Here is a 23676-nt window from a genome sequence, read left to right as displayed (position 1 = left end):
GGTCTCTCCTTCACTGCAGCCGAGGTGAGTAAGACATTTAAACGTGTTAACCCTCGCAAGGCTGCAGGCCCAGATGGCATCCCCAGCCGCGCCCTCAGAGCATGCGCAGACCAGCTGGCCGGTGTGTTTACGGACATATTCAATCAATCCCTATACCAGTCTGCTGTTCCCACATGCTTCAAGAGGGCCACCATTGTTCCTGTTCCCAAGAAAGCTAAGGTAACTGAGCTAAATGACTACCGCCCCGTAGCACTCACATCCGTCATCATGAAGTGCTTTGAGAGACTAGTCAAGGACCATATCACCTCCACCCTACCTGACACCCTAGACCCACTCCAATTTGCTTACCGCCCAAATAGGTCCACAGACGATGCAATCTCAACCACACTGCACACTGCCCTAACCCATCTGGACAAGAGGAATACCTATGTGAGAATGCTGTTCATCGACTACAGCTCGGCATTCAACACCATAGTACCCTCCAAGCTCGTCATCAAGCTCGAGACCCTGGGTCTCGACCCCGCCCTGTGCAACTGGGTACTGGACTTCCTGACGGGCCGCCCCCAGGTGGTGAGGGTAGGCAACAACATCTCCTCCCCGCTGATCCTCAACACTGGGGCCCCACAAGGTTGCGTTCTGAGCCCTCTCCTGTACTCCCTGTTCACCCACGACTGCGTGGCCACGCACGCCTCCAACTCAATCACCAAGTTTGCGGACGACACAACAGTGGTAGGCTTGATTACCAACAACGATGAGACGGCCTACAGGGAGGAGGTGAGGGCCCTCGGAGTGTGGTGTCAGGAAAACAACCTCACACTCAACGTCAACAAAACTAAGGAGATGATTGTGGACTTCAGGAAACAGCAGAGGGAACACCCCCCTATCCACATCGATGGAACAGTAGTGGAGAGGGTAGCAAGTTTTAAGTTCCTCGGCATACACATCACAGACAAACTGAATTGGTCCACTCACACAGACAGCATCGTGAAGAAGGCGCAGCAGCGCCTCTTCAACCTCAGGAGGCTGAAGAAATTCGGCTTGTCACCAAAAGCACTCACAAACTTCTACAGATGCACAATCGAGAGCATCCTGGCGGGCTGTATCACCGCCTGGTATGGCAACTGCACCGCCCTCAACCGTAAGGCTCTCCAGAGGGTAGTGAGGTCTGCACAACGCATCACCGGGGGCAAACTACCTGCCCTCCAGGACACCTACACCACCCGATGTCACAGGAAGGCCATAAAGATCATCAAGGACATCAACCACCCGAGCCACTGCCTGTTCACCCCGCTATCATCCAGAAGGCGAGGTCAGTACAGGTGCATCAAAGCTGGGACCGAGAGACTGAAAAACAGCTTCTATCTCAAGGCCATCAGACTGTTAAACAGCCACCACTAACACTGAGTGGCTGCTGCCAACACACTGACACTGACTCAACTCCAGCCACTTTAATAATGGGAATTGATGGGAAATGATGTAAATATATCACTAGCCACTTTAAACAATGCTACCTTATATAAATGTTACTTACCCTACATTATTCATCTCATATGCATACGTATATACTGTACTCTATATCATCGATGGTATCCTTATGTAATACATGTATCACTAGCCACTTTATACTATACTATGCCACTTTGTTTACATACTCATCTCATTTGTACATACTGTACCCGATACCATCTACTGTATCTTGCCTATGCTGCTCTGTACCATCACTCATTCATATATCCTTATGTACATATTCTTTATCCCCTTACACTGTGTACAAGACAGTAGTTTTGGAATTGTTAGTTAGATTACTTGTTATTACTGCATTGTCGGAACTAGAAGCACAAGCATTTCGCTACACTCGCATTAACATCTGCTAACCATGTGTATGTGACAAATAACATTTGATTTGATTTGATTTGATGTAAAAAATGTGTGCCATGTAAAATATGTGCCATGTAAAAAAGCTAACGTTTAAGTTCCTTGCTCTGAACATGAGAACATATGAAAGTTGGTGGTTCCTTTTAACATGAGACTTCAATATTCCAACCAAGAGGTTTTAGGTTGTAGTTAATATATTTGTATTTCATATACCTTTGACTATTGGATGTTCTTATAGGCACTATAGTATTGCCAGTGTAACAGTATAGCTTCCGTCCCCTCCTCGCCTCGAACCAGGAACACAACGACAACAGCCACCCTCGAAGCAGCGTTACCCATCGCTCCACAAAAGCCGCGGCCCTTGCAGCACAAGGGGAATAACTACTCCAAATCTAAAAGCGAGTGATGTTTGAAACGGTATTAGCGCACACTCAGCTAACTAGCTAGCCATTTCACATTGGTTACACCAGCCATTAGGCTGATAGGCTTGAAGTCATAAACAGCGGTGTTTTTGCGAAGAGCTGCTGGCAAAATGCACGAAAGTGCTGTTTGAATGAATGATTACGGGCCTGCTGCTGCTCAGTCAGACTGCTCTATCAAATCAGACTTAATTATAACATAATAACACACAGAAATACGAGCCTTTGGTCATTAATATGGTTGAATCCGGAAACGATCATTTCAAAAACAAAACGTTTATTATTTCAGCAAAATACGGAACCGTTCGGTATTTTATCTAACGGGTGGCATCCCTAAGTCTAAATATTCTAGTTACATTGCACAACCTTCAATGTTATTTCATAATTACTTAAATTCTGGCAAATTAGTTCGCAATGAGCCAGGCAGCCCAAACTGTTGCATATACCCTAACTCTGCGTGCAATGAATGCAAGAGAAATGACACAATTTCACCTGGTTAATATTGCCTGCTAAACTGGATTAGTAGTTTTAACTAGTGATTATGATTGATTGTTTTTTTATAAGATACGTGTAATTCTAGCTAGCAATTTACATTGGCTTCTACTGCATTCGCGTAACAGGCAGGCTACTCGTGGAGTGCAATGGTTAGAGCGTTGGACGAGTTAACTGTAGGTTGCAAGATTGGATCCCCAGAGCTGACAAGGTGAAATCTCTCGTTCTGCCCCTGAACAAGGCAGTTAACCCACTGTTCCTAGGCCGTCATTGAAAATAAGAATGTGTTCTTAACTGACTTGCCTAGTTAAATAAAGGTATTAAAAAAAATGGAAATCGGCGCCCAAAAATACGATTTCCGATTGTTATGAAAACTTGAAATCGGCCATTCCGATTAATCGGTAGACCTCTACTCCAGAGGGGTCAGACATACTAGCAAAAGATGAAGTGATACACACTCATCTATTTTCTGTGCAAGAAGATAGACCTGAAGAAGAGACCTCAGTCTGGGAACTCCTCCACCTCCAAGAGCATCTCTCCCACCCTGACCCCATCTCCATCCCCCACCCCCAAGCCTGCCCTGGGGGACTCCCTGTCCTCTGCCTCCTCCCACCCACGCTCCAAGAGCAGCGGCGGCTCCAGTAGTGGCACCATCACCGACGAGGGTGAGCCTGGGCATCTGTGGTTGGTATGAATACTTTAAAAACACACCCTTCCTCTGCTGATCTCTGCTTGTCTCTTACTACAAACAGATGAACTATCCAGTATCCTGATGAACAGATGAACTATCCAGCCCATATTCGAAGAGCAAGAGGTATGTGTTATTCACACTATATCAGTGTCTCCTGACCCCTCCTGTCTCAGCCTCCAGTATTTATGCTGCAGTAGTTTATGTGTCGGGGGGGCTAGGGTCAGTTTGTTATATCTGGAGTACTTCTCCTGTCCTATTCGGTGTCCTGTGTGAATCTAAGTGTGCGTTCTCTAATTCTCTCCTTCTCTCTTTCTTTCTCTCTCTCGGAGGACCTGAGCCCTAGGACCATGCCCCAGGACTACCTGACATGATGACTCCTTGCTGTCCCCAGTCCACCTGGCCGTGCTGCTGCTCCAGTTTCAACTGACTTGAGCCCTAGGACCATGCCCCAGGACTACCTGACATGATGACTCCTTGCTGTCCCCAGTCCACCTGACCGTGCTGCTGCTCCAGTTTCAACTGTTCTGCCTTATTATTATTCGACCATGCTGGTCATTTATGAACATTTGAACATCTTGGCCATGTTCTGTTATAATCTCCACCCGGCACAGCCAGAAGAGGACTGGCCACCCCACATAGCCTGGTTCCTCTCTAGGTTTCTTCCTAGGTTTTGGCCTTTCTAGGGAGTTTTTCCTAACCACCGTGCTTCTACACCTGCATTGCTTGCTGTTTGGGGTTTTAGGCTGGGTTTCTGTACAGCACTTTGAGATATCAGCTGATGTACGAAGGGCTATATAAATAAATTTGATTTGATTTGATATCATAAGCCAAGTTGTATTTGCTACTTATTATGAAATGTTCATGGCTTACATGTCATTTCATCCAGGGTTGGGGTCAAATCCATTTCAATTCTAGTCAATTTAGGAAATATACTGAAAATCCAATTTACCTTAATGAGGAAAATGTTGAATTGGAATTTGGTTTACTTTTTGAATTGAATGGAATTGACCTCAACCCTGATTTCATCCACTCAGTCAGTCAGTCAGTCAGTGTGCATCCACTACAGGTGGATATGGAGGCTTTCTTTACTCTGACAGATGGAGATTTAAAGGAATTGGGGATTAAGACAGATGGGCCGAGGTATCAAATACTGGCAGCAATTTCTGAACTCAATGCTGGGAAGGTCATTTTCATTCTTTACTAAACCCCCTTTCTGTGTTCCCTGCCTATTTATTTGTTTTATTTATATAGTGTTTAGTTACCAAAGAGGGTTTACACCTTGATACATCCAATGAAAATATAGAAATTATTATTATTCACCTGAATTGTTGCTGCAGGGGAGAGAGGCAGATTTTGCAGTAGACCATCCACAACATCCAGTCCTCCTTTGGCAGCAGTACCAGTAACCCCAGACCACCAGGACATCTACGCTGTGAGTGTTATGACATCACAAATCCCTAACCAGGATGCAGGACACATGGTGTCTGAATCCAATATTACACATGTTAAAATCCCACCTATAAACCTATGTCGCCATCACTTCCTTAAATTGCATTCACAGCCTGACTGTAATTAGTAGGCATATAAGATAATAATTCTGTTCTGTAGTTCCTACAGGCTGGGTCCGACACCAGGTGCGCACCTCTAACAAGAGGTAACAGGCATGACACTCCGATTGAAGACCAACCGTATAGGAAGTCAGAGTTGACCCTATAACCCAGGTGTGAGGAGACTCTTCTGGACGCCAGTGTTACAGAACACTCCCAGTGGGGGAGAACACTGCAGCAAAGAACCCACTGAAGGGACCCCATGACCCACAACTGGGAGGTGGTCTGCTACTTACCGACATAGCACAACGTGACGTGCAGCCATCCTTCATTGCCATGGCAACAGGGCTGTCATAGGGGAGATACAGTAGAGGGAGTGAGCGGGTACTAGGAAAGAAAATGTCTAGTCATGCCTTAATGGATGTGGGAGATGAAAGCCTTTAGGCTGAGATTGAGACTGTTGCGACAAGCGCTGATGATGTACGAGAGAGTGAGTGAGAACGGACTTTCAGGCCCAGTTCCCTAGATACAGATTATGTCTAGTCCTGGACTAAAAAGTACATCCAATTGAGAGTCTCTATTGAACATGCTTCTAAATCCAAGACTAGTCTTAATCTGTGTCTGGGAAACTGGCCCATTCTTAATGAATGTGGGAGATAAAGGTTTAAAAGGCTGGAATTAAGATTGTCGCACACTGATGATGTAAGTGATTGGAGGAATTCTGGTTTGCCAGAATGATGAGAGGGAAGATTGTCCTCATTTTTTGATTTGTCTGATTTTTCTGTTTTTTTCAGCCTCTTTCTTTTTCCACATTCGTTTTGGCTATTTCACTATTGTAAGTGTTGTTACTAGTTACTGTACTAAGTCTAGTGATTTGTGTGTGTAAACAAAGTGGGGTTTAGTCTGATGATGAATGTAGTAACTGGCTGAACTGCCATTATTAAACCTTATGAAAAGATGGACCGTGTTCTTCTTTTGTTAGTATTCAGATTACTGCCAACCTACACATTGCTCTCTACAGACTGTAGAGTGCACACTAACTCAACTTTCTCTGTCATGGTTTTTGGCTTCCAAAATAAATAAATAAAAACAATATTTCCCCATAGGAATAGAATCGACACTCCATGCCAGTAGATTACGCTGTTTACAGTTGTATGCGTTTAGCGTTGACGACTACAGGGGTATATTCAGGATCTTTTCAGCGTTGCTTGAGCATTTGAAAACGACGATACATTTAAGGTTACTTATTAGACTTGTGACACAATCGCTGCCTGTTGAAATGCTAATCTATGCTAGAATGAAATATTATTGCAATATAAATTAGAATTTGATTGAGATTGCTACATTTTAAACAGTTGACATCTGATTTCCGGGTTTGTAACGTTTTTGAACATCATGCTTGGTCGTGAATACACCTTTGATGGGAGTGTTTAAACTTCTAGATGTATTTCTGGTCGCGCGCGTATGAATGTTGTTGATGTGTTCTAAGGATAGCTAGCAGTAGTAGATTGGTTTAACATGTCCTCCGACGACAAAGTTAAGGTTGTTGGAGGGATTCAAGGGCATCTTCTGAAACTTCATGCAGCTCTCTCAGATGGCGACACAAGAGATGCAGCGCTAAGATGTCATGACATTATCGGGGACTTGGGGCAAGAATGCATGCTAACGAACAGCGAGAACGAGTTGGGTAAGGTTCACTGTTGGTCTATATAAAGTGTGCAATATATGAACTTAAATTGTTGTCAGACCCAAACAGCATAACGTTAACTAGCTATGTAGATATCATAGCAATTTAGCTAGCAAGTATAGATTTGCGCCTTGGCTTGCTAATGCTGGGGGGTATTCATTTAGCCTATTCTGTTGCAAAACGTTTCTTAAACGGGAAGGGACCTATCGGAATTTGTCTAATATAAACTCTCGTTTTCGTTTGGAGGAAACGGTTTCTGTTGCAAAACGTTTTGCTACATAATTGGCGTAATGATTACATACCTTCCTAATGAACGAATACTGGCTCGGATCAAGAGGCACAGACTGGGCACCTGTTTGAGACAATGGCCAGAGGCATTTTTTGAGATGCTAATAATCAGTTACACATGCGCATTGCATCCATCTTGAATGATTCCAGACGTCCCCATTCATATGTCATTTGAGATTAACTATGTAGGTAATAGTGATTTAAGACCCTAAATTATCGTGTTTCTCAATGTTGTTTCATTCTAAGGACTGAAGAGGTCCTTACTTTTTTGTAGCTCTTTACTTTTTTGTAGCTCTTTACTATCAGGCCTGCTACATCTGAGGCTCTGGTCAGCAGCATTGCATGCTTGTCCACACTATGGGAAGATCTCAGTTGCATTCTCACGTCCTCTCCTAGTCTCCTTCTCAAAACCCATTGGATGAGAGCCTGAAGTCTCATTTCTGATCTCCTCCTCCAATGGGTTTTGAGAAGGAGGCGAAAGGAGAGGACACGAGGAGTATGCAATTGAGATCTTCCCTAGCTTTCAACAATCCGTTGGTGTCAGGAGGGCAAGTCCACGCTGATCTATGATGCTATTCTAATTCTGTAGGGACTATACAACATAGTGTTTTTGTAAAATATAGAATTACCTGTTTGTTTATGAAGTGGTGAGTGATTGACATCAAGTAATTGATTGATTTGTTTTCTCTTGAAGCTTTACATGCATCCTTGTTGTTCTCAAATGAAGATGGGTTGCTCAACTTTCTTCGAAAATCACTGGCATGCGAAGAGGTTAGTGCAAATGAATGAGGTCAATGAAAATCTGTTCCCCAATTGAAATGTAGAAGGACAGTCCCGTTCTATTTTGTTGTTGCCATGATGACTGGTTCATATTTAAATGCAGCTCCGGGATACAAGAGTTGAGACCATCAGTCTACTGGACAAGTTCTTGCAGAGGATATCTACAAGCGTCAAGGGTTGGGAGAAGACTTATGCCATTGAGATCAAGGTATGTTATGTTTTTTTTTTTTTTTTTTATAAATTTTGAAGTTATTTTTATTTGAAACCTTGGACTCATCATTATTAACTCCATCCTTCCTCTGTTCGTAGGACATATGCTTGGTTGTGTACATAAAGGACAAAGCTGCAAAATGCAAGGCACCAACATTAGATCTCCTGATCAAGGTTAATGATTAACATGCATTCATGTGATAATGTTTTTATTGAAAACTGGTTAAATGACACCATCTTTTTACTAAATGTCAGTTTTCCATTTCCTAACTTTTATAGGTTCTCTATTTAACTAAGGACTCCAGCATTGCCCAGGACTTAAAAGTTGGTAAAATATTCGACAAATTCTATTTCGAGCTCTCCTACAAGAACAAAATCGCAGATACAGGTGAGTGTTAATTTCCTTCTTGATGGGGGTCATATTGACAGTGTGAAAAAGCAGGCACCTTCAAGTAGGTGTCGCAGAATAGCTTTCAATAGGGCCCCACATATTCAACCATGTTTACTGACCTACCTTGTAATTCCAATGTTTCCAGTGGCATAGGAATCACTCTGTCTGCTCTCTCTATAATGCAGTATACTATAACACTAGTTTACCTGCAAGTCCTATTGACACTGATTTGTGTTTCTGATTTGTCTTATTTTTTCAAAAGTTCTCAGTAAAATCTATGAGCTCTTAGGAGTTTTGGGTGAGGTCCATCCCAGCGAAATGGTCAACCACTCAGATAAACTCTACAGAGCCTATTTAGGAGAGCTGAAACTTCAGGTACATCCCATATAAAGTAGACTAGGGGTCAGCAACAGGTGGCCCGCAGGCCAAAACCGTCCCCTCAAAACAACTGTAAATTCACCAGGAATTCAGCTAAAAATGAGTTTTATTTAGTAAATCTGTTCCCAAGTATTTCCATGAATAAAAAAAGAGACATACAGTTGTGGCTAAATATAAAGACACAGCGGTCAAAGGCGTCACTACAGACCCGGGATCGATCCCAGGGTGTGTCACAACCGGCCGTGACCGGGAGTCCCATAGGACGGCGCACAATTGGCCCAGCGTCGTCCGGGTTAGGGGAGGGTTTGGCCAGAGAGGCTGGCCGGAGGGGCTTTACTTGGTTCATCACGCACTAGCGACTCCTGGTGGCGGGCCGGGTGCCTGCAGGCTGACTTTGGTCATAAGTTGAACGATATTTCCTCTGACACGTTGTTGCAGCTGGCTTCCGGGTTAAGCGGGCAGGAGTTAAGAAGTGCGGTTTGGTGGGTCATGTTTCGGAAGACGCATGACTCGACCATCGCCTGTCCCGAGCACTTTGGGGAGTTGCAGCGATAAGACGATTGAAATTGGGGAGAAAAAAGGGGGTAAAAAAAATAATATATACTGTCCATGTCAAATTTGTCTTTATTTTCTAAATTACAATTTTAAACTTAAGTTTACAAAAATAAAATTGGTTCTGCATTTTTGAAAATCCATAACAGGTTGTGGAGAATTATTTAAGAAATGTGCAAGGGTGTCTATTTGGCCACAACTGTATGTGATCGTGTCTCATTGTAATCAAGATATTAAATAATTGTTATTTTCAAGTAACAAGTTGGTCAATTTGCAGTGTACAAATTATTATAATTCTGTACCGTAAACATCCGGTCCGACAAAAATCGGCCCTCGGCTGAATCTAGTTGCCTATCCCTGCAGTAGACTGCGTGGTATTTGAGCCGTGTTCATTGTGCAATATTTAGGCCTACAGTTCAATTCCGATTGATTTTGTTGTGTGTATTGAATTTCATTTTCTTTTGGTTGCAATGTTGAAACCATTTTTAGATGACTTCATCGACAAAGGAGCCAAAGCTTACTGTTGTGGCTGGATGTTTGAGAGGGATCACGGCACTAATGGTTAATTTCACCAAGTCAGTGGAAGACGGTGTGTGTGTTTTGTGTTTATTGCCTTTACTTAACTGAATGTGTTGCTCCTGTATGGAAAGCTTTTTTTCAGTCGTAAATCTTCTGATTTCTCAGCACCAATAAAGTTACTTTGTCTTCAGGTCATCCTGTATTTTCCATATTACATTTTTTATATTTTTTCTTTAGACCCAGGAACCTCAAAGGAAATATTTGAGTATGCCTTGAAGACAATTAGTCCTCAGGTTGGTAAAATGTTATACAATTAGTGCTCTCAATATCCTACGTGGTAGCGTACAGGTTGTCTAATGTGAGCAATAGGACTGTTCATCCTTCCGTTTATTTCACGTCCTCTCTTTTGAACAGGTGGAGATGTGCCGTTATGCTGTCACCTTTGGTAAGATTTACTGCATTGCGTGCCAAATTATTTGCTAAATCATTTGCACTTTCATGACTACTCCTTTGTTTCCATTGCACCAGGCAATCTCAATCAAATGCAGCATTGTTTGAGCTTGACAATAAGCAATTTTTCTACGCTTTGTAGCTGGACTGCGATTGTTAGCAAAGCATGCAGCTCAATTCAGCCACTTGTTGATGGACCACTACAGAGCCTTGTTTGATGTCATGTCCAAGCTGTGTGGACACATCAACCAGGAGATGAAGAAGACCAGTTACTATGCCTTGGAGTCCTTCCTCAAACAGGTGGGCTTACCACGTCCCTGAAAGCCAGTATGTAGTTAGGGGCAATTCCATGGTAACAGAATGATGCTGATACTCCGATATTTCACTTTAAAATGTATTTAAAGCCAACCAATGAACAACAATGTCTACAAAACAATGTACTGAACATTTTACAAAAACACATTTACTTGAAGAACAGTGCAGATGCAAAGTTTGGTAACAGAATGACAGAACAAACCGTAATGCAGTTCAAGAAATAAAGTTAAGAAAATATTTACTAAATAAACTGAAGTAAAAAATGTAATAAGTAACACAATAAAATAACAACAACGAGGCTATATACAGGGGGTACAGAGTCAGATGTCTGGGGGTACAGGTTAGTCGAGGTAATTTGTACATGTAGGTAGGGGTAAAGTGACTCTGCATAGATAATAAACAGCGAGTAGCAGCAATGTAAAAACAAAAGGGGGGGGGTCAATGTAAATAGTCCGGGTGGTTTTAGTCCTAGACTTGGCGCTCCGGTATCGCTTGCCATGAGGAAGCAGAGAGCACAGTCTATGACGAGGGCGGCTAGAGTCTTAGAGCCCTAAAAATTCTCAATCTGCACGGTTCTTCAAGTAAATGTGTTTCTGTATAGTTTTCCATGGAAATTGTTAAAAGTATTCCTTGTGCATAGAGTTGTATGGTTGGTTTAACTTTGAAATCATTGGTTTTTGTTTGACCTACATTTTGAAATGGAAAAATCGGAGTCTCGGTGTCGTTCTGTTACCGTGGAACTGCCGTCAGACAAATGAATGGTGCCGTTTTATTTGTGGACATTTTTTTTGCAGTCACGCTGCACAGAAGGGCGTCAGGTCATTTGTCCCCGATACTTATTGTTTCATAAGATATAGGTCATGTTTCACTTGAGAGGATTTTTAGGAATAACCGTACTTCTATTCCTTTGTTTTGCAAGGAGTAGTGTGTTTCCTTTTTGCCATGAGAAATATAACTGTTTGTTGGATTATCGCTTTAGGTTGCTCTCCAGGTGGCAGAGAATGTGGAGGAGCACAAAGGCAAGCTCAAGTTCTTCATGCAGAAGTTCTGTGCCATAATCAAGACCATGGACTCTACTCACAAGGAGCTCTCCATTGCTATCCGTGGCTATGGGTTCTTTGCAGCGGTGCGTTTCTATGTTCTCCCCTCATCCCTTTGGGCTTGTCCTGCTGGAAAAGCCACCGACTGGTTTGTTGTTATGTTGTAGTATGCTACAGTTAGTCACTGATATGTACATGCATTTGGAGTTGTGATATATTGAATTTATCCAGTGCACTGTTTATTTTGCATCACTGAACCATTTATTGTATAATTGTTGCTGTTGCAGCCATGTAAAGTGGTTTGCCCTCAAGACGTGGACCTGATGTACACAGAGCTGATCCAACGCTGCAAACAGATGTACCTCACGGAGTCCGACGGAGAGGAGGACAAAGTTTACCAGCTCCCCAGCTTCTTGGACTCCATCGCCAGTGTCATCATCCACCTAGACAAGGTAACCCCAGAACCCAGTCCAAATGAACCCCTCCCCTTCCGAAATCTGAAAAATGCTTACCCCCGTGAAATCGTGATTTGTCCAAATAATCAGTGATGCTAAATCTAGCACACCGCAATAATTGTTCCTATTTTCCAACCGAACTTTAGTTACAGATGGTGGAGAGACTAGCATTACCATATCACTGTTTATCGTGCACCCACAGATCCCTGAGGTCTACACACCTGTGCTAGAGCGCCTCCTGGTGGTACAGATCGACAGCTTCCCTCAGTACAGCGTGAGAATGCAGCCCACCTGCACTCGTGCCATCGTCAAGGTGCTTGTCGCCATGGCATCCAAGGGTCCAGTATTCTGGAGCTTCATCAGTTCTGTGGGTGAGTTGAAGAAACTGAGTCCGACTCTAGCCTATAATATATGCCATTTATGGAGGCCTTCAAAAACCATTTATAAAGCCATCATAGTTGCTTCACAAACCATTTAAGCGACAATCATTTAGGCTGTAAACAAATGCCATGCTAGGTAGAGGCTGCAAAGGGTTTTGACACAATCGCCAAAGTGCCAGATGTAAGGACATTTTTCTAAAGCCTTTGTTGTACGTGTATAGTATTAATAAAATCTATATAGACCTTATAAAGGGTTTATGAAGGCCTCATTAAGTCGTCAAAGTTGTTGTTACCGTAACTTCTGATGCATCACTATGCCAGAATATTTTTATATTTCTCCTTTCAGTGCACCAGGGCTTGATTCGTGTTTGTTCGAAGCCAGTTGTCCTTCCTGAGGTAAGGTCATTTTGGCCCTACATTATGCCACTGTTTTAATGCTCTAATATGAGAATATCATACATTCCTTACATGGACTGTGATCTATGCGTTGTTGACCTTGTTTTCATCAACTCTACTTAGTTGCATAGTTTTGTTATTTAAATGTATACTTTAAAGGTATATTTTCTTTAACCATGATTGAAAGTTGGCAGGATAGTGTATTGTCAGTCAGTTGGGAGGATGGGATATTGTCAGTTGGCGGGATGGGGGATTGTCAGTTGGCAGGATCAGTTGTTGTCATTGGGAACTTGTTAATGGTGGTAACTGTTCTGTTAGGAGGGGGAGAACGCTCAGAGTGTCACCGGGACTGGTGGGGAGTCTGCAGAGGCCTCTCAAATGCAGACTGGGAAATGGAGGGTTCCCTCTTGTCGCGACTACCTGGATCTATTCAGGGGTCTCTTGGACTGTGATCATCTGAAGGTGTGTGTGTGGTGTGTGTGTGTGACCAGCTGTTCTAAGCAGATCCTGGTTAAGATAGTATCTCTCTCTCAGATACTTTAACTGCACTTGATTAAGCTTGGCCTGGCCCAGTAGAATAGTCCTAAAAGTGTAAACGCCACCCATTTAGCTCTGCAGGCAGGCTCTATCAAAGATAACAAATACTATTTGAACCCAGGTCTGGTTCTAAGGGGAAAGATGTTTTTAATCTTCCTTGCTCAGTTTGGTTCTCTTAGCCTAGTTAGTCCTCCACTAATCTCGGTTAACCCAGAACTTAAATTGTGCATCATTTGGTTAGATGCTACCATTTATGCTTACGTAGTCTGTTCATGAGAGATTAGTCCTCCACATACAGTGTTGGTTGATGAAGTGTTCCTTGCTATCAATGACTCAAAATGTCTCTGCTGTAGGACACTGGGTTTCTCGACAAGGGGTTTGAAACCCAGAACGCTACCCTGAGGTCTTTGAGCCGCCTGCTTTATGATGAACTGGTGAAATCCATCCTGAGGATTGTGGAGAAGCTGGACCTCTCAGTTCAGAATGTCAACACAGAGAAGGAGGTGAGACCTCTTCTGATAATAACTTTTGATTTGTGGTGAATCATTTTTTAAAACGGTCACCACTGATGTGTCCCGGCTTTAGCCGATGAATAAAGGTGTGCCACGCGTGAAAATAATTGATATTGTAAACAAATGAGAAAATGTGGTTTGTGTTGTCATAGGGTCAGGATGACCCGGTCAGCAGCAGTATGGTTCTGCCGTCCTCTGATCCAACAGCCCACCTCCTTCCCAACAAACCCAAGGACTTCACTGCCTTCATCAACCTGGTTGATTTCTGCAGGTACAGTACCAGTCCCCATCCACTAGCCTGGTCCCAGATCTCTGTGTGCTGTCTGGCATAACAACAACTATAGAAAGCGGCTATACAGCACAGATCTGTGACTTTGTTTTTTATTCAGTGAATGGGAGGAATCCTCAATGCAGCCTAAATCATCCAGTGCTTTCAAGCCGAATATTTGTATGCCAGTTTGGCACCTGAGTCCGTACCTCTAGTTACATTATGAGGCCTCTATCTGTTTGTCCTTGTAGTGAGTTGCTCATGAAGAAGCGTCTGGACTATTTTGGGCAGTGGGTGTACCCTTTGAGCCACGAGCTGATCCTTCAGTCCATAAGAGCCCCGCTTGTCAGTGGCTTCTACAAGCTACTCTCTGTCTCCATGGAAGTAGCCAAGAGAATCAAGTACTTCCAGGTAAATCGTGTTCATCAATTCCATCCCATTACTATGCTTTGAAAAGATGTTTTGATATAGTTTGCACTGTATGCACTAGCAACTCCAGCGTCGTGGGTTTGATTCCCTCTTGGGTCATATGCACTATCTATTCAGTCACTGCACTGGATAAAAGTTTACAACTAAAGGTTATATATGCCACGTAGACACAGCTGTATGTTCTACAACTTGATGGCTGATGTACATGTGATGTGATGTACATGATGGCTGATGTACATGTGATGTACATGTGATGTGATGTACATGATGGCTGATTTACATGTGATGTACTTGATGGCTGATGTACATGTGATGTGATGTACATGATGGCTGATGTACACTACTTTCTTTAACAGGGTGTCGGACCCAAAAGCGCTCAAAGCAGCGCCTGCTTTGCACTCTTCTCAAAGTTTGGAAAAGAGGTACAGCACGACTACTTTTTGAATCCACTCTAAAACGAGAAGAGCGGTGTTAAAGGCCATGTTGTTTGGTCAGAGTGATGTACTGGATGGTCACTGTCTCTTTAGGTGGCTGTGAGAATGAAGCAGTATAAAGATGAGCTCCTGGCCTCCTGCTTGACCTTCGTTCTCTCCCTTCATCATGACATAGTTGCTCTGGACATCAAGGCATACATCTCCCCACTTCAGGTGGGGAGCTCCCTCTCATGAGGGTTTATTACTGGTTTACCTAAAACATTTCAACTCAACATATAACTAACTACCTACCTGGTACGAAGTCATGTACATGTATAGGTGCTGTTTTCAATTCATCCCAATTGATGACGTAACCGCTCTCTGGGATTGGTGTACCCCAGGTGGCTCTGAAGCTGGGCCTGAGCCATGCCCCACTGGCCAATGCAGCGCTGGACGCTCTGGAGTCGTGGTCGTCACGTATTCCCCGAGACACCATGCAGCCATACTATAGGGAGATCCTGCCCCACCTCGACGGATACCTGAAAACAGCCGCTGCTGACGGTGATTTGACCTCGCTGTCCATCCATCCATTCTTGCTTCATCTCAGTCTGGAAAGGAAATTACAAAGAATATCTTTGTTCTATTTGGCTGTACTTCCCTCAGGGAATCTGACCTACTTGTTTGTACGGTATGCTATAATTCTGTTCCCCTTTTTGTCTTGATTGCAGACAAGGATGAGAGCCCCTGGGAGGTGACGTCTCTATCCACGGGAAAAGAAAAAGGATACAGCAAAGTGATGGCTAAGCTCCTGAAGAGATCCAAGAAGGTTGCCATGGTAATAAGTAGTAGGAGTCATTTTCCTGGCTATAAGTAACCGAAGCATAAGTTTCTCAAATATTAATTACAGGATGTTTTGTTTGTCAGGAGGAAGCTTCTCCCATTGCCATGGTGAGGAAGAGGGTGGTGCGGTTGCTGGGACACCTGGGAGGGCAGCTGAACAGGAATCTGGTGACCGGTGAGGATCTAGATGTATTTTGCAACTACCACTTTGATTAAACACGATGAACAAACGTGTGTGTGTGTGTGTACTGTATGTATACCTAATATGTGCATCACAGGAGGCTGCTGAGGGGAGAATGACTCATAATAATGGCTAGAACGGAGTGAATGGAATGGTATCAACCACATGTTTGATGTATTTGATACCATTCCACTGATTCCGCTCCAGCCATTACCACGAGCCCACCCTCCCCAATTAAGGTGTCACCAACCTCCTGTGATGTGTTTGAACGTCTGCATATCAGCTAATTGTATGTCGACTATACCCTCATATCTTTATATATCATCTTTGGTATGTTTCTATAGTTTATATAGGATCTTATTCTCTCACCAGCGACCCCAGCCGAGGAGATGATGAAGAAGTTTGTAGCCTGGGACTCTGAGAAAAGACTGAGCTTTGCTGTGCCTTTCGCTGACATGAAGCCCGTCATCTACCTCGACCCCTTTCTACCTCGCATCACAGAGCTGGCGCTGTCCACAAGTGACAGGCAAACCAAAGTATGGCCCCTCAAACTTTGTAAACAAACATATATATTTTACAAGGAAGCTAGACGGCCAAAAAAATCTGATTTAAGTATATATCTGATAGACATAATAGTTTGGGACTGTTGTGAATGTGTGCAGATCCCTGAAATAAGTAAAAAGAATATAGCTCAATACATGGCATTGAGTTGAATAGAGCCAGCACTTATCCAATGTGCACTTCTCAAGAGTTGTATTTAAAGTTGTTACTGTGTGTATGTGCTGTGTTCAGGTGGCAGCCTGTGAGTTGCTCCATAGCTTGGTGGTATACATGGTGGGCAAGGGTTCTCAGATGGTGGAAGGGAAGAAAGGCAGCCTTCCTATGTACAACCTGCACAAACGCCTGTTCCCTGTGCTGCTCCGGCTCGCCTGCGACGTGGACCAGGTTAGTCCATAAGTCTAACTCAATTCATTTCATTTATTTTAATAAATCCCTTGTTACATTAGCAGTTGTCACAAAGGGCTATACAGATACCTAGGAAAAACTCCCTAGAAAGGCAGGAACCTAGGAAGAAACCTAGAGAGGACCTAGGCTCTAGCTGTGCCTGATGGACTTCAGACAAAACATCAGCTTAAGGCTTAATGTAGCCTTGATATATTTGTATATTTCAGTCATTTAGCAGACGCTCTTATCCAGAGCAACTTACAGGAGCAATCGGAGTGAAGTATCTTGCTCAAGGACACATCGGCAGATTTTTCACCTATCAGCTCAGGGATTCGAACCAGCAACCTTTCGGTTACTGGCCTAATGCTCTTAACCGCTAGGCTTGATATAGCCTTCATGACCACTTTGTAAGGCCTATATATACAGCGCATTTGGAAGGTATTCAGACCCCTTCTCTTTTTCCACATTTTGTTACGTTTCAGCCTTATTCTAAAATGGATTAAATAAAAACAAATCCTAAGCAATCTACACACAATACCCCCTAATGACAAAGCAAAAACTGTTTTTTTTTAAATGATTGCAAATGTGTACAAAAAAAATAAAATTATTTACATAAGTATTCAGACTCTTTGCGATGAGACTCGAAATTGAGCTCAGGTGCATCCTGTTTCCATTGATCATCCTTGAGATGTTTCTACAACTTGATTGGAGTCTACCTGTGGTAAATGCAATTGATTGGACATAATTTGGAAAGGCACACACCTGTCTATATAAGAGTCCACAGTTGACAGTGCATGTCAGAGCAGAAACCAAGCCGTGAGAATGAAGGAATTGTCCGTAGAGCTCCGAGACAGAATTGTGTCGAGGCACAGACCTGGGGAAGGGTACCAAAACATTTCTGCAGCATTCAAGGTCCCCAAGAACACCGCGGCCTCCATCATTCTTAAATGTAAGATGTTTGTAACCACCAAGACTCTTCCTAGGGCTGGCCTGCCTGTCCAAACTAAGCAATCGGGGGAGAAGGGCTTTGGTCAGGGAGGTGACCAAGAACCCGATGGACAACCATCTCTTCACCACTCCTTTATGGTAGATTGGCCAGACAGAAGCCACTCCTCTGTGAAAGCCACATGACAGCCCACTTGGAGTTAGCCAAAAGGCACATAAAGGACTCTGACCATGAGAAACAAGATTCTCTTGTCTAATGAAACCAAGAATGCCAAGCATCATGTCTGGAGGAAACCTGGCACCATCCCTACAGTGAAGCATGTTAGTGGCAGCATCGTGCTTTGGGGATGTTTTTCAGCGGCAGGGACTAGGAGACTAGTCAGGATCGAGGGAAAGATGAATGAAGCAAAGTACTGAGGGATCCTTGATGAAAACCTGCTCCAAAGCCCTCAGGACCTCAGACTGGGGCCAAGGTTCACCTTCCAACAGGACAACGACCCTAAGCACACAGCCAAGACAAAGCAGGAGTGGCTTCGGGACAAGTCTCTGAATGTCCTTGAGTGGATCAGCCAGACCAGACTTGAACCCGATCAAACATCTCTGGAGAGACCTAAAAATAGCTGTGGAGCGATGCTCCCCATCCAACCTGACAGAGCTTGAGAGGATCTGCAGAGAAGAACTCCCCAAATACAGGTGTGCCATACCTGTCATACCCAAAAAGACTCAAGGCTGTAATCGCTACCAAAGGTGCTTTAACATAGTACTGAGTAAAGGGTCTGAATACTTATATAAATGTGGTATTTCAGTATTTTTTTATTTGCTAAATAAATTAACAGTTTTTGCTTTGTCATTATGGGGTATTGTGGTTAGATTGCGGATTTTTCTTTATCTATTTTAGAATAAGGCTATAATGTAACAAAGTGGAAAAAGTCAAGAGTCTGAATAGTTTCCAAATGCACTGTACATGCTACAGAAATCATGTATTTGAACCTCAACTTTTTGTTTTCAGGTAACAAGGCAGCTCTTCGAACCACTGGTGATGCAGCTCATCCACTGGTTCACCAACAACAAGAAATTTGAAAGTCAGGACACAGTTGCTGTTTTGGAGGCTATTATGGTAATTCTCCCTTACTGAATTTCAAATACTATTTATTTTTAATAGAATGTGAAACTGATAGCAAAAGTAGTTGCAACTGCAATGTTCTTCCATGCTTTTGGTCCCATGTTGCCACAATTTGTGAAAAATGTATTTCAACCAGGAGTGAATGTGTAAAACTGAAATGTACTTATTCTACAGCAGTTGTTATGAAAGGTTTCTGACGATATTGTTTTTCTTCAGGACGGCGTGATAGACCCTGTGGATAGCACACTCCGAGACTTCTGTGGCCGCTGCATTCACGAGTTCATCAAGTGGTCCATTAAACAGACCACCCCCAAGCAACAAGAGAAGAGCCCAGCCAACATCAAGTCTCTGTTCAAGCGCATCTACAGCCTGGCCCTGCATCCTAATGGTTTTAAGAGGCTGGGTGCTGCTCTGGCTTTCAACAGTATCTACAGACTATTCAGGTAAGGTCTTATTTGATTCTGTGAAGCGTGTTAGTGCAGTAAACGGGACAGTCATACTAGGAAATAAAGGAAATGTGGCTAGATTGCCTACACTACAGACTGCAATTTGTTTTTGTTTGCTTTGTCTGTGCAGAGAAGAGAATTCCCTGGTGGAGCAGTTTGTCTTTGAAGCACTGGTGGTATTTGTTGAAAGCCTGGGACTGGCCCATTCAGACGAGAGATCCTTGGGTAAGGATTGTCACTAAATTCCTGTTGGTGCTCTGTTAATCAAAATCATTAGGTTTTACGTGTGTCCAGAGAGGTCATAATATACAGTTAAGATCTTGAGGTGCTGAAATCCAACAATATGCATCATCATGCAAATCCAGATCGCCATAAAGATGAATAAAATCCTTCTACTTCCTTAGGAACATTGCAACAGTGTGGAAGTGCTATTGACCACCTGAAGAGGATCATCAAATACAAGGCTTCCAACCTCAATCAGCAGAACACCAAGAGGCGGATTCCAAGGTTAGCAATGTACTAGGCTGGCGCTCTTTTGGGATGGTTGCATTTTCGACTTCAAGTACACGCAACTCCGTTTTAAAGCATTTTTGACTTGTATCATTTACTAAATCTTTTCTCTTTTCCACTAGGGGCTTTCCCCCTGATGAAAATGTGTGTTTGTCCGATGTTGTTATGTGGCTTCTGGAGCAGTGTGGGCGACCTCAAACCGAGTGCCGTCACAAGTGCATGGAGCTCTTCTACGAGCTTGTGCCCCTGCTACCAGGTGAACTGTACTTTGTATCTGTAACACATTCTAACTATAGTATGTTTAAACATTTTATTTTAAATTTCTATTTATTAAGACACATTTAAATAAAAAAAGGTAAAATATTTAAATGTGCAATTCTATGGCTCTGAGACAAAGGTCAAACACAATTGACCTGAAAAAGTTGTTTATTTACTGCAAATTTTATTCAATCAGTCAATCAATCCAATTATAAAGCCCTGGCACCACACCACATTGCACATTTAAATATTTTACCTTTTTTAATTTAAATGTGTCTTAATAAATAGAAGTTTAAAATAAAACAGCAAGCAATATAGATGTAGGAGCACGGTGGCTAGGAAAAACTCTCTAGAAAGGCAGGAACCTAGGAAGAAACCTAGAGAGGAACCAGGCCCTGAGGGGTGGTCAGTCCTCTTCTGGCAGTGTCGGGTGGAGATTATAAGAGTACGTGGCCATTAAGGCCAGATTGTTCTTCAAGATGTTCAAATGTTCATAGATGACCAGCAGGGTCTGGGGACAGCCAGGAGTCATCAGGTCAGGTAGTCCTGAGGCATGGTACTAGGGCTAGGGGGGGGGGGGGGGGGGGGGCAGCAGCATACTTACATTCACACAGGACACCAGTTAAGACAGGAGAATTACACCAGATATAACAGACTGGGCCTAGCCCCCCGGGACATAGACTCTTGCAGCATAGATAATGGAGGCTGAGACGGGGGGGTTGGGTGACACTGTGACCAGTGGTGTAAAGTACTTATGTAAAAACACTTTAAAGTACTACTTACGTAGTTTTTGGCGGTATCTGTACTTTACTATTTATAGTTTTGGCTACTTTTACTTCATTATTTTCTTTAGGAATCTAGTGTACTTTCTACTCCATACATTTTCCCTGACACCCAAAAGTACTCATTACATTTTAACAGGAAAATGGTTCAATTCACACACTTCTCAAGAGGTCATCCCTACTGCCTCTGATCTGGTAGACTCACTAAACACGAATGCTTTGTTTGTATATGAGTGTTGAACCGTGCCCCTGGCTATCCGTAAATAAAATAAAAACAAGAAAATGTTGCTGTTTGGTTTGCAGGATATAATTCCACCCACCTTGCCAAAGCACAGCCCCCACACGGCTAGAGGGATATCAACAGACCACCAACTTACTACCCTGAGACAAGGCTTAGTATAGCTCACAAAGATCTTAATGGGACTTTTCTTGTCTTTAGGAGAGAGGTCTCCGTCCCAATGGCTGCAGGAGCTGTTGCAGCAGCATGGTGTGGGCTTCCTCATCTCCAGGCTGGAGGGTGGAGGGCTGCTCTCCCAGCCCACCCTCAGGCACCTGGCCGGCCCCTTCACCGTCAGGGCCGCGCTGCAGTGGATGGACCTGTTGCTGGCCGCCCTCGACTGCTACAACACATTCATTGGCCTACACATCATCAAGCCCCAGCAGATACTAGGTGAGTAAACTCACTGGTGAGCCACACTCGTATGATGAGGGACGTTGCCTGAGACATGAGGACTCGCTTTTAGCTCAGAGGGCTAACAAAGTAGCGTGACGCACAGGAGACCTGGGTTTGAATCCAATATGGTCACACTTGCATTTCAGTCACAAGTTTTTTTCTTTATTTGAAGGCTCTGATGAGAAATCCAGCTTTTTGAATGCCTTGGGGTTCTTCCTTGCTGAACTGGCCACCAAGGAGCTGGAGGCAGCAGAGGGCTGTTTCAGAGCAGGCCAGAGAATCTCCCTTTTCAGTCCCAGAGAGAGAGACCAGTACAACTACAGCAAGTGCACCATCATCGTACGACTCATGGAGTTTGCCACGGTGGTACTGGTCAAATGCCAACAGGACTTTTGGAAGGTGAAGGCTTACTTGATGCATATTTTTGGCTTTGTAGACATTTATGGGCACCTCGTTTCTGTGCTAGTGTCCAACAAGACAAAACTCTCAGTACTTCCTGGAAAATATATGTACATAACCTCTAAATCGCTGACAATTCCCCCATGCAATCACAAGCTGCATGTATTTTTGGGGAGGATAAAGTGTCAGAAAAGTGTAAAATGTATCCCTTTATCAATTTAATGCCCACTGTCTCACTGTATTGTTAATTAGGTATGGTATCATGGGTCTTCGTTTGCTGCCTTCTGGAAACTTGCAAGATTGTTTACTTGTAGAAATAAACTGATAAATACCCGTTTTAACCCTGTCCCTAGCTACTGGAGAAGGATCTGTTTGACTCTGCCTTTTTGGAGCTGGTGGCTCTGACTGTCTGTGAGCCCTCGTCTATTGGCTTCAACATGGCTGACCTGGAAGTGATGAAGCACCTGCCAGAGGTGTGTGTTCCCCTGCTGAAGGCCCTGCTGGTCTCACCCTACAGAGAGGATCTGGAGGACAGCCTCAGGAAGAGGATATCCCAGCAAAGGTCTGTATGGTGTTGATTAGTCCTCTGTTTAGGTTAAGATCAGTTCAGTCCCAAACCAGCCCCTAGACCATTGTCGTTTCTAAGTAGCCCTTTAAACATGTTAGGTAGACAACTGTGGGCTTTATAGGAGTTCTATCATTAATTTTCTTCAGGAAATCATCAGAGCACAGAGTAAATCATAGTGTAGGAATGATGATTAATAATGGGTTTGTGTTGTCTTCAGTGTGGAGGACTTGTGTAGCGTGGACCTTTACCATCCAGACACTTGTACCAGCCATGCCAATATGGAGATGCTTCTCTCTGCCTGCAAACAGATTCACAAAGCAGGCTTCCTCAGCTCCCTTCTGCACAGCCAGGTACTCTTTCTCTCTCTCTCTCTCTCTTTCTCTCTTTCTTTCTCTCTTTCTTTCTTTCTTTCTTTCTTTCTTTCTTTCTTTCTTTCTTTCTTTCTTTCTTTCTTTCTTTCTCTCTTTCTTTCTTTCTTTCTTTCTTTCTTTCTTTCTTTCTTTCTTTCTTTCTTTCTTTCTTTCTTTCTTTCTTTCTTTCTTTCTTTCTTTCTTTCTTTCTTTCTTTCTTTCTTTCTTTCTTTCTTTCTTTCTTTCTTTCTTTCTTTCTTTCTTTCTTTCTTTCTTTCTTTCTTTCTTTCTCTCCTTACCCCTGTCTTACTGATCTACCTGATGCTGCTGAAACATTTAGGCCCAGCTTTACTAAGGCCAGAGTTCAATTGTTGTCTTGTAGTGCACAAATAGTAAATGTTACACACCTTCCCTCTTGTTGAAATCTCTTCACTATGTGACTGTTCTCTCTGCTGTGTGTTAAAGGATCTCAGTTACTCACAGTCCCTGGGATCCAAACTCCTCCTGGCGGTATACAAAGGCATCGCCCCCGGAGAGGAGAGGAAGGCCCTCCCTTCCATGGACGTGAGCAGCAGGAGGCTAGCCGACGGACTGGTGCAGCTGGCCTTCTCCCTGGGTGGACAGGTTGGAAA

At 43.4% G+C, this 23676-nt stretch overlaps 1 protein-coding gene and 1 long non-coding RNA gene across 2 annotated transcripts in view; both read left to right on the top strand.

Annotated features, from left to right (window-relative positions):
• Window positions 1–4214: 4214 nt before the first annotated feature.
• On the top strand, window positions 4215–6100 carry LOC118937437. The gene is made up of 2 exons (XR_005034787.1): window positions 4215–4909; window positions 5086–6100. It is a non-coding gene; the product is annotated as an uncharacterized LOC118937437 (long non-coding RNA).
• Window positions 6101–6447: 347 nt separating this feature from the next.
• prkdc (protein kinase, DNA-activated, catalytic subunit) overlaps window positions 6448–23676 on the top strand; it is a 43564-nt gene continuing 26335 nt past the window's right edge. The window contains exons 1-35 of the mRNA XM_021620207.2: window positions 6448–6711; window positions 7694–7770; window positions 7883–7987; window positions 8089–8163; window positions 8269–8377; window positions 8643–8755; window positions 9800–9899; window positions 10067–10122; window positions 10244–10274; window positions 10422–10579; window positions 11574–11720; window positions 11922–12086; window positions 12292–12460; window positions 12816–12865; window positions 13184–13327; window positions 13756–13905; window positions 14067–14185; window positions 14434–14593; window positions 14968–15033; window positions 15139–15258; window positions 15426–15585; window positions 15753–15859; window positions 15949–16039; window positions 16418–16581; window positions 16838–16990; window positions 18945–19052; window positions 19275–19501; window positions 19635–19729; window positions 19909–20011; window positions 20137–20270; window positions 21494–21724; window positions 21900–22126; window positions 22480–22688; window positions 22912–23044; window positions 23510–23668. Of these exons, the coding sequence (XP_021475882.2) occupies window positions 6543–6711; window positions 7694–7770; window positions 7883–7987; window positions 8089–8163; window positions 8269–8377; window positions 8643–8755; window positions 9800–9899; window positions 10067–10122; window positions 10244–10274; window positions 10422–10579; window positions 11574–11720; window positions 11922–12086; window positions 12292–12460; window positions 12816–12865; window positions 13184–13327; window positions 13756–13905; window positions 14067–14185; window positions 14434–14593; window positions 14968–15033; window positions 15139–15258; window positions 15426–15585; window positions 15753–15859; window positions 15949–16039; window positions 16418–16581; window positions 16838–16990; window positions 18945–19052; window positions 19275–19501; window positions 19635–19729; window positions 19909–20011; window positions 20137–20270; window positions 21494–21724; window positions 21900–22126; window positions 22480–22688; window positions 22912–23044; window positions 23510–23668 (4584 nt within the window). The 5' untranslated portion in view covers window positions 6448–6542. The remainder of the gene's footprint in view (window positions 6712–7693; window positions 7771–7882; window positions 7988–8088; window positions 8164–8268; window positions 8378–8642; window positions 8756–9799; window positions 9900–10066; window positions 10123–10243; window positions 10275–10421; window positions 10580–11573; window positions 11721–11921; window positions 12087–12291; window positions 12461–12815; window positions 12866–13183; window positions 13328–13755; window positions 13906–14066; window positions 14186–14433; window positions 14594–14967; window positions 15034–15138; window positions 15259–15425; window positions 15586–15752; window positions 15860–15948; window positions 16040–16417; window positions 16582–16837; window positions 16991–18944; window positions 19053–19274; window positions 19502–19634; window positions 19730–19908; window positions 20012–20136; window positions 20271–21493; window positions 21725–21899; window positions 22127–22479; window positions 22689–22911; window positions 23045–23509; window positions 23669–23676) is intronic.

This window comes from Oncorhynchus mykiss, chromosome 11, assembly GCF_013265735.2.
Source record: "Oncorhynchus mykiss isolate Arlee chromosome 11, USDA_OmykA_1.1, whole genome shotgun sequence".
Lineage (NCBI taxonomy): Eukaryota > Metazoa > Chordata > Actinopteri > Salmoniformes > Salmonidae > Oncorhynchus > Oncorhynchus mykiss.
The sequence above is the reverse complement of the archived record's forward strand: the minus strand, read 5'-3'. Positions and strand labels throughout refer to the sequence as shown.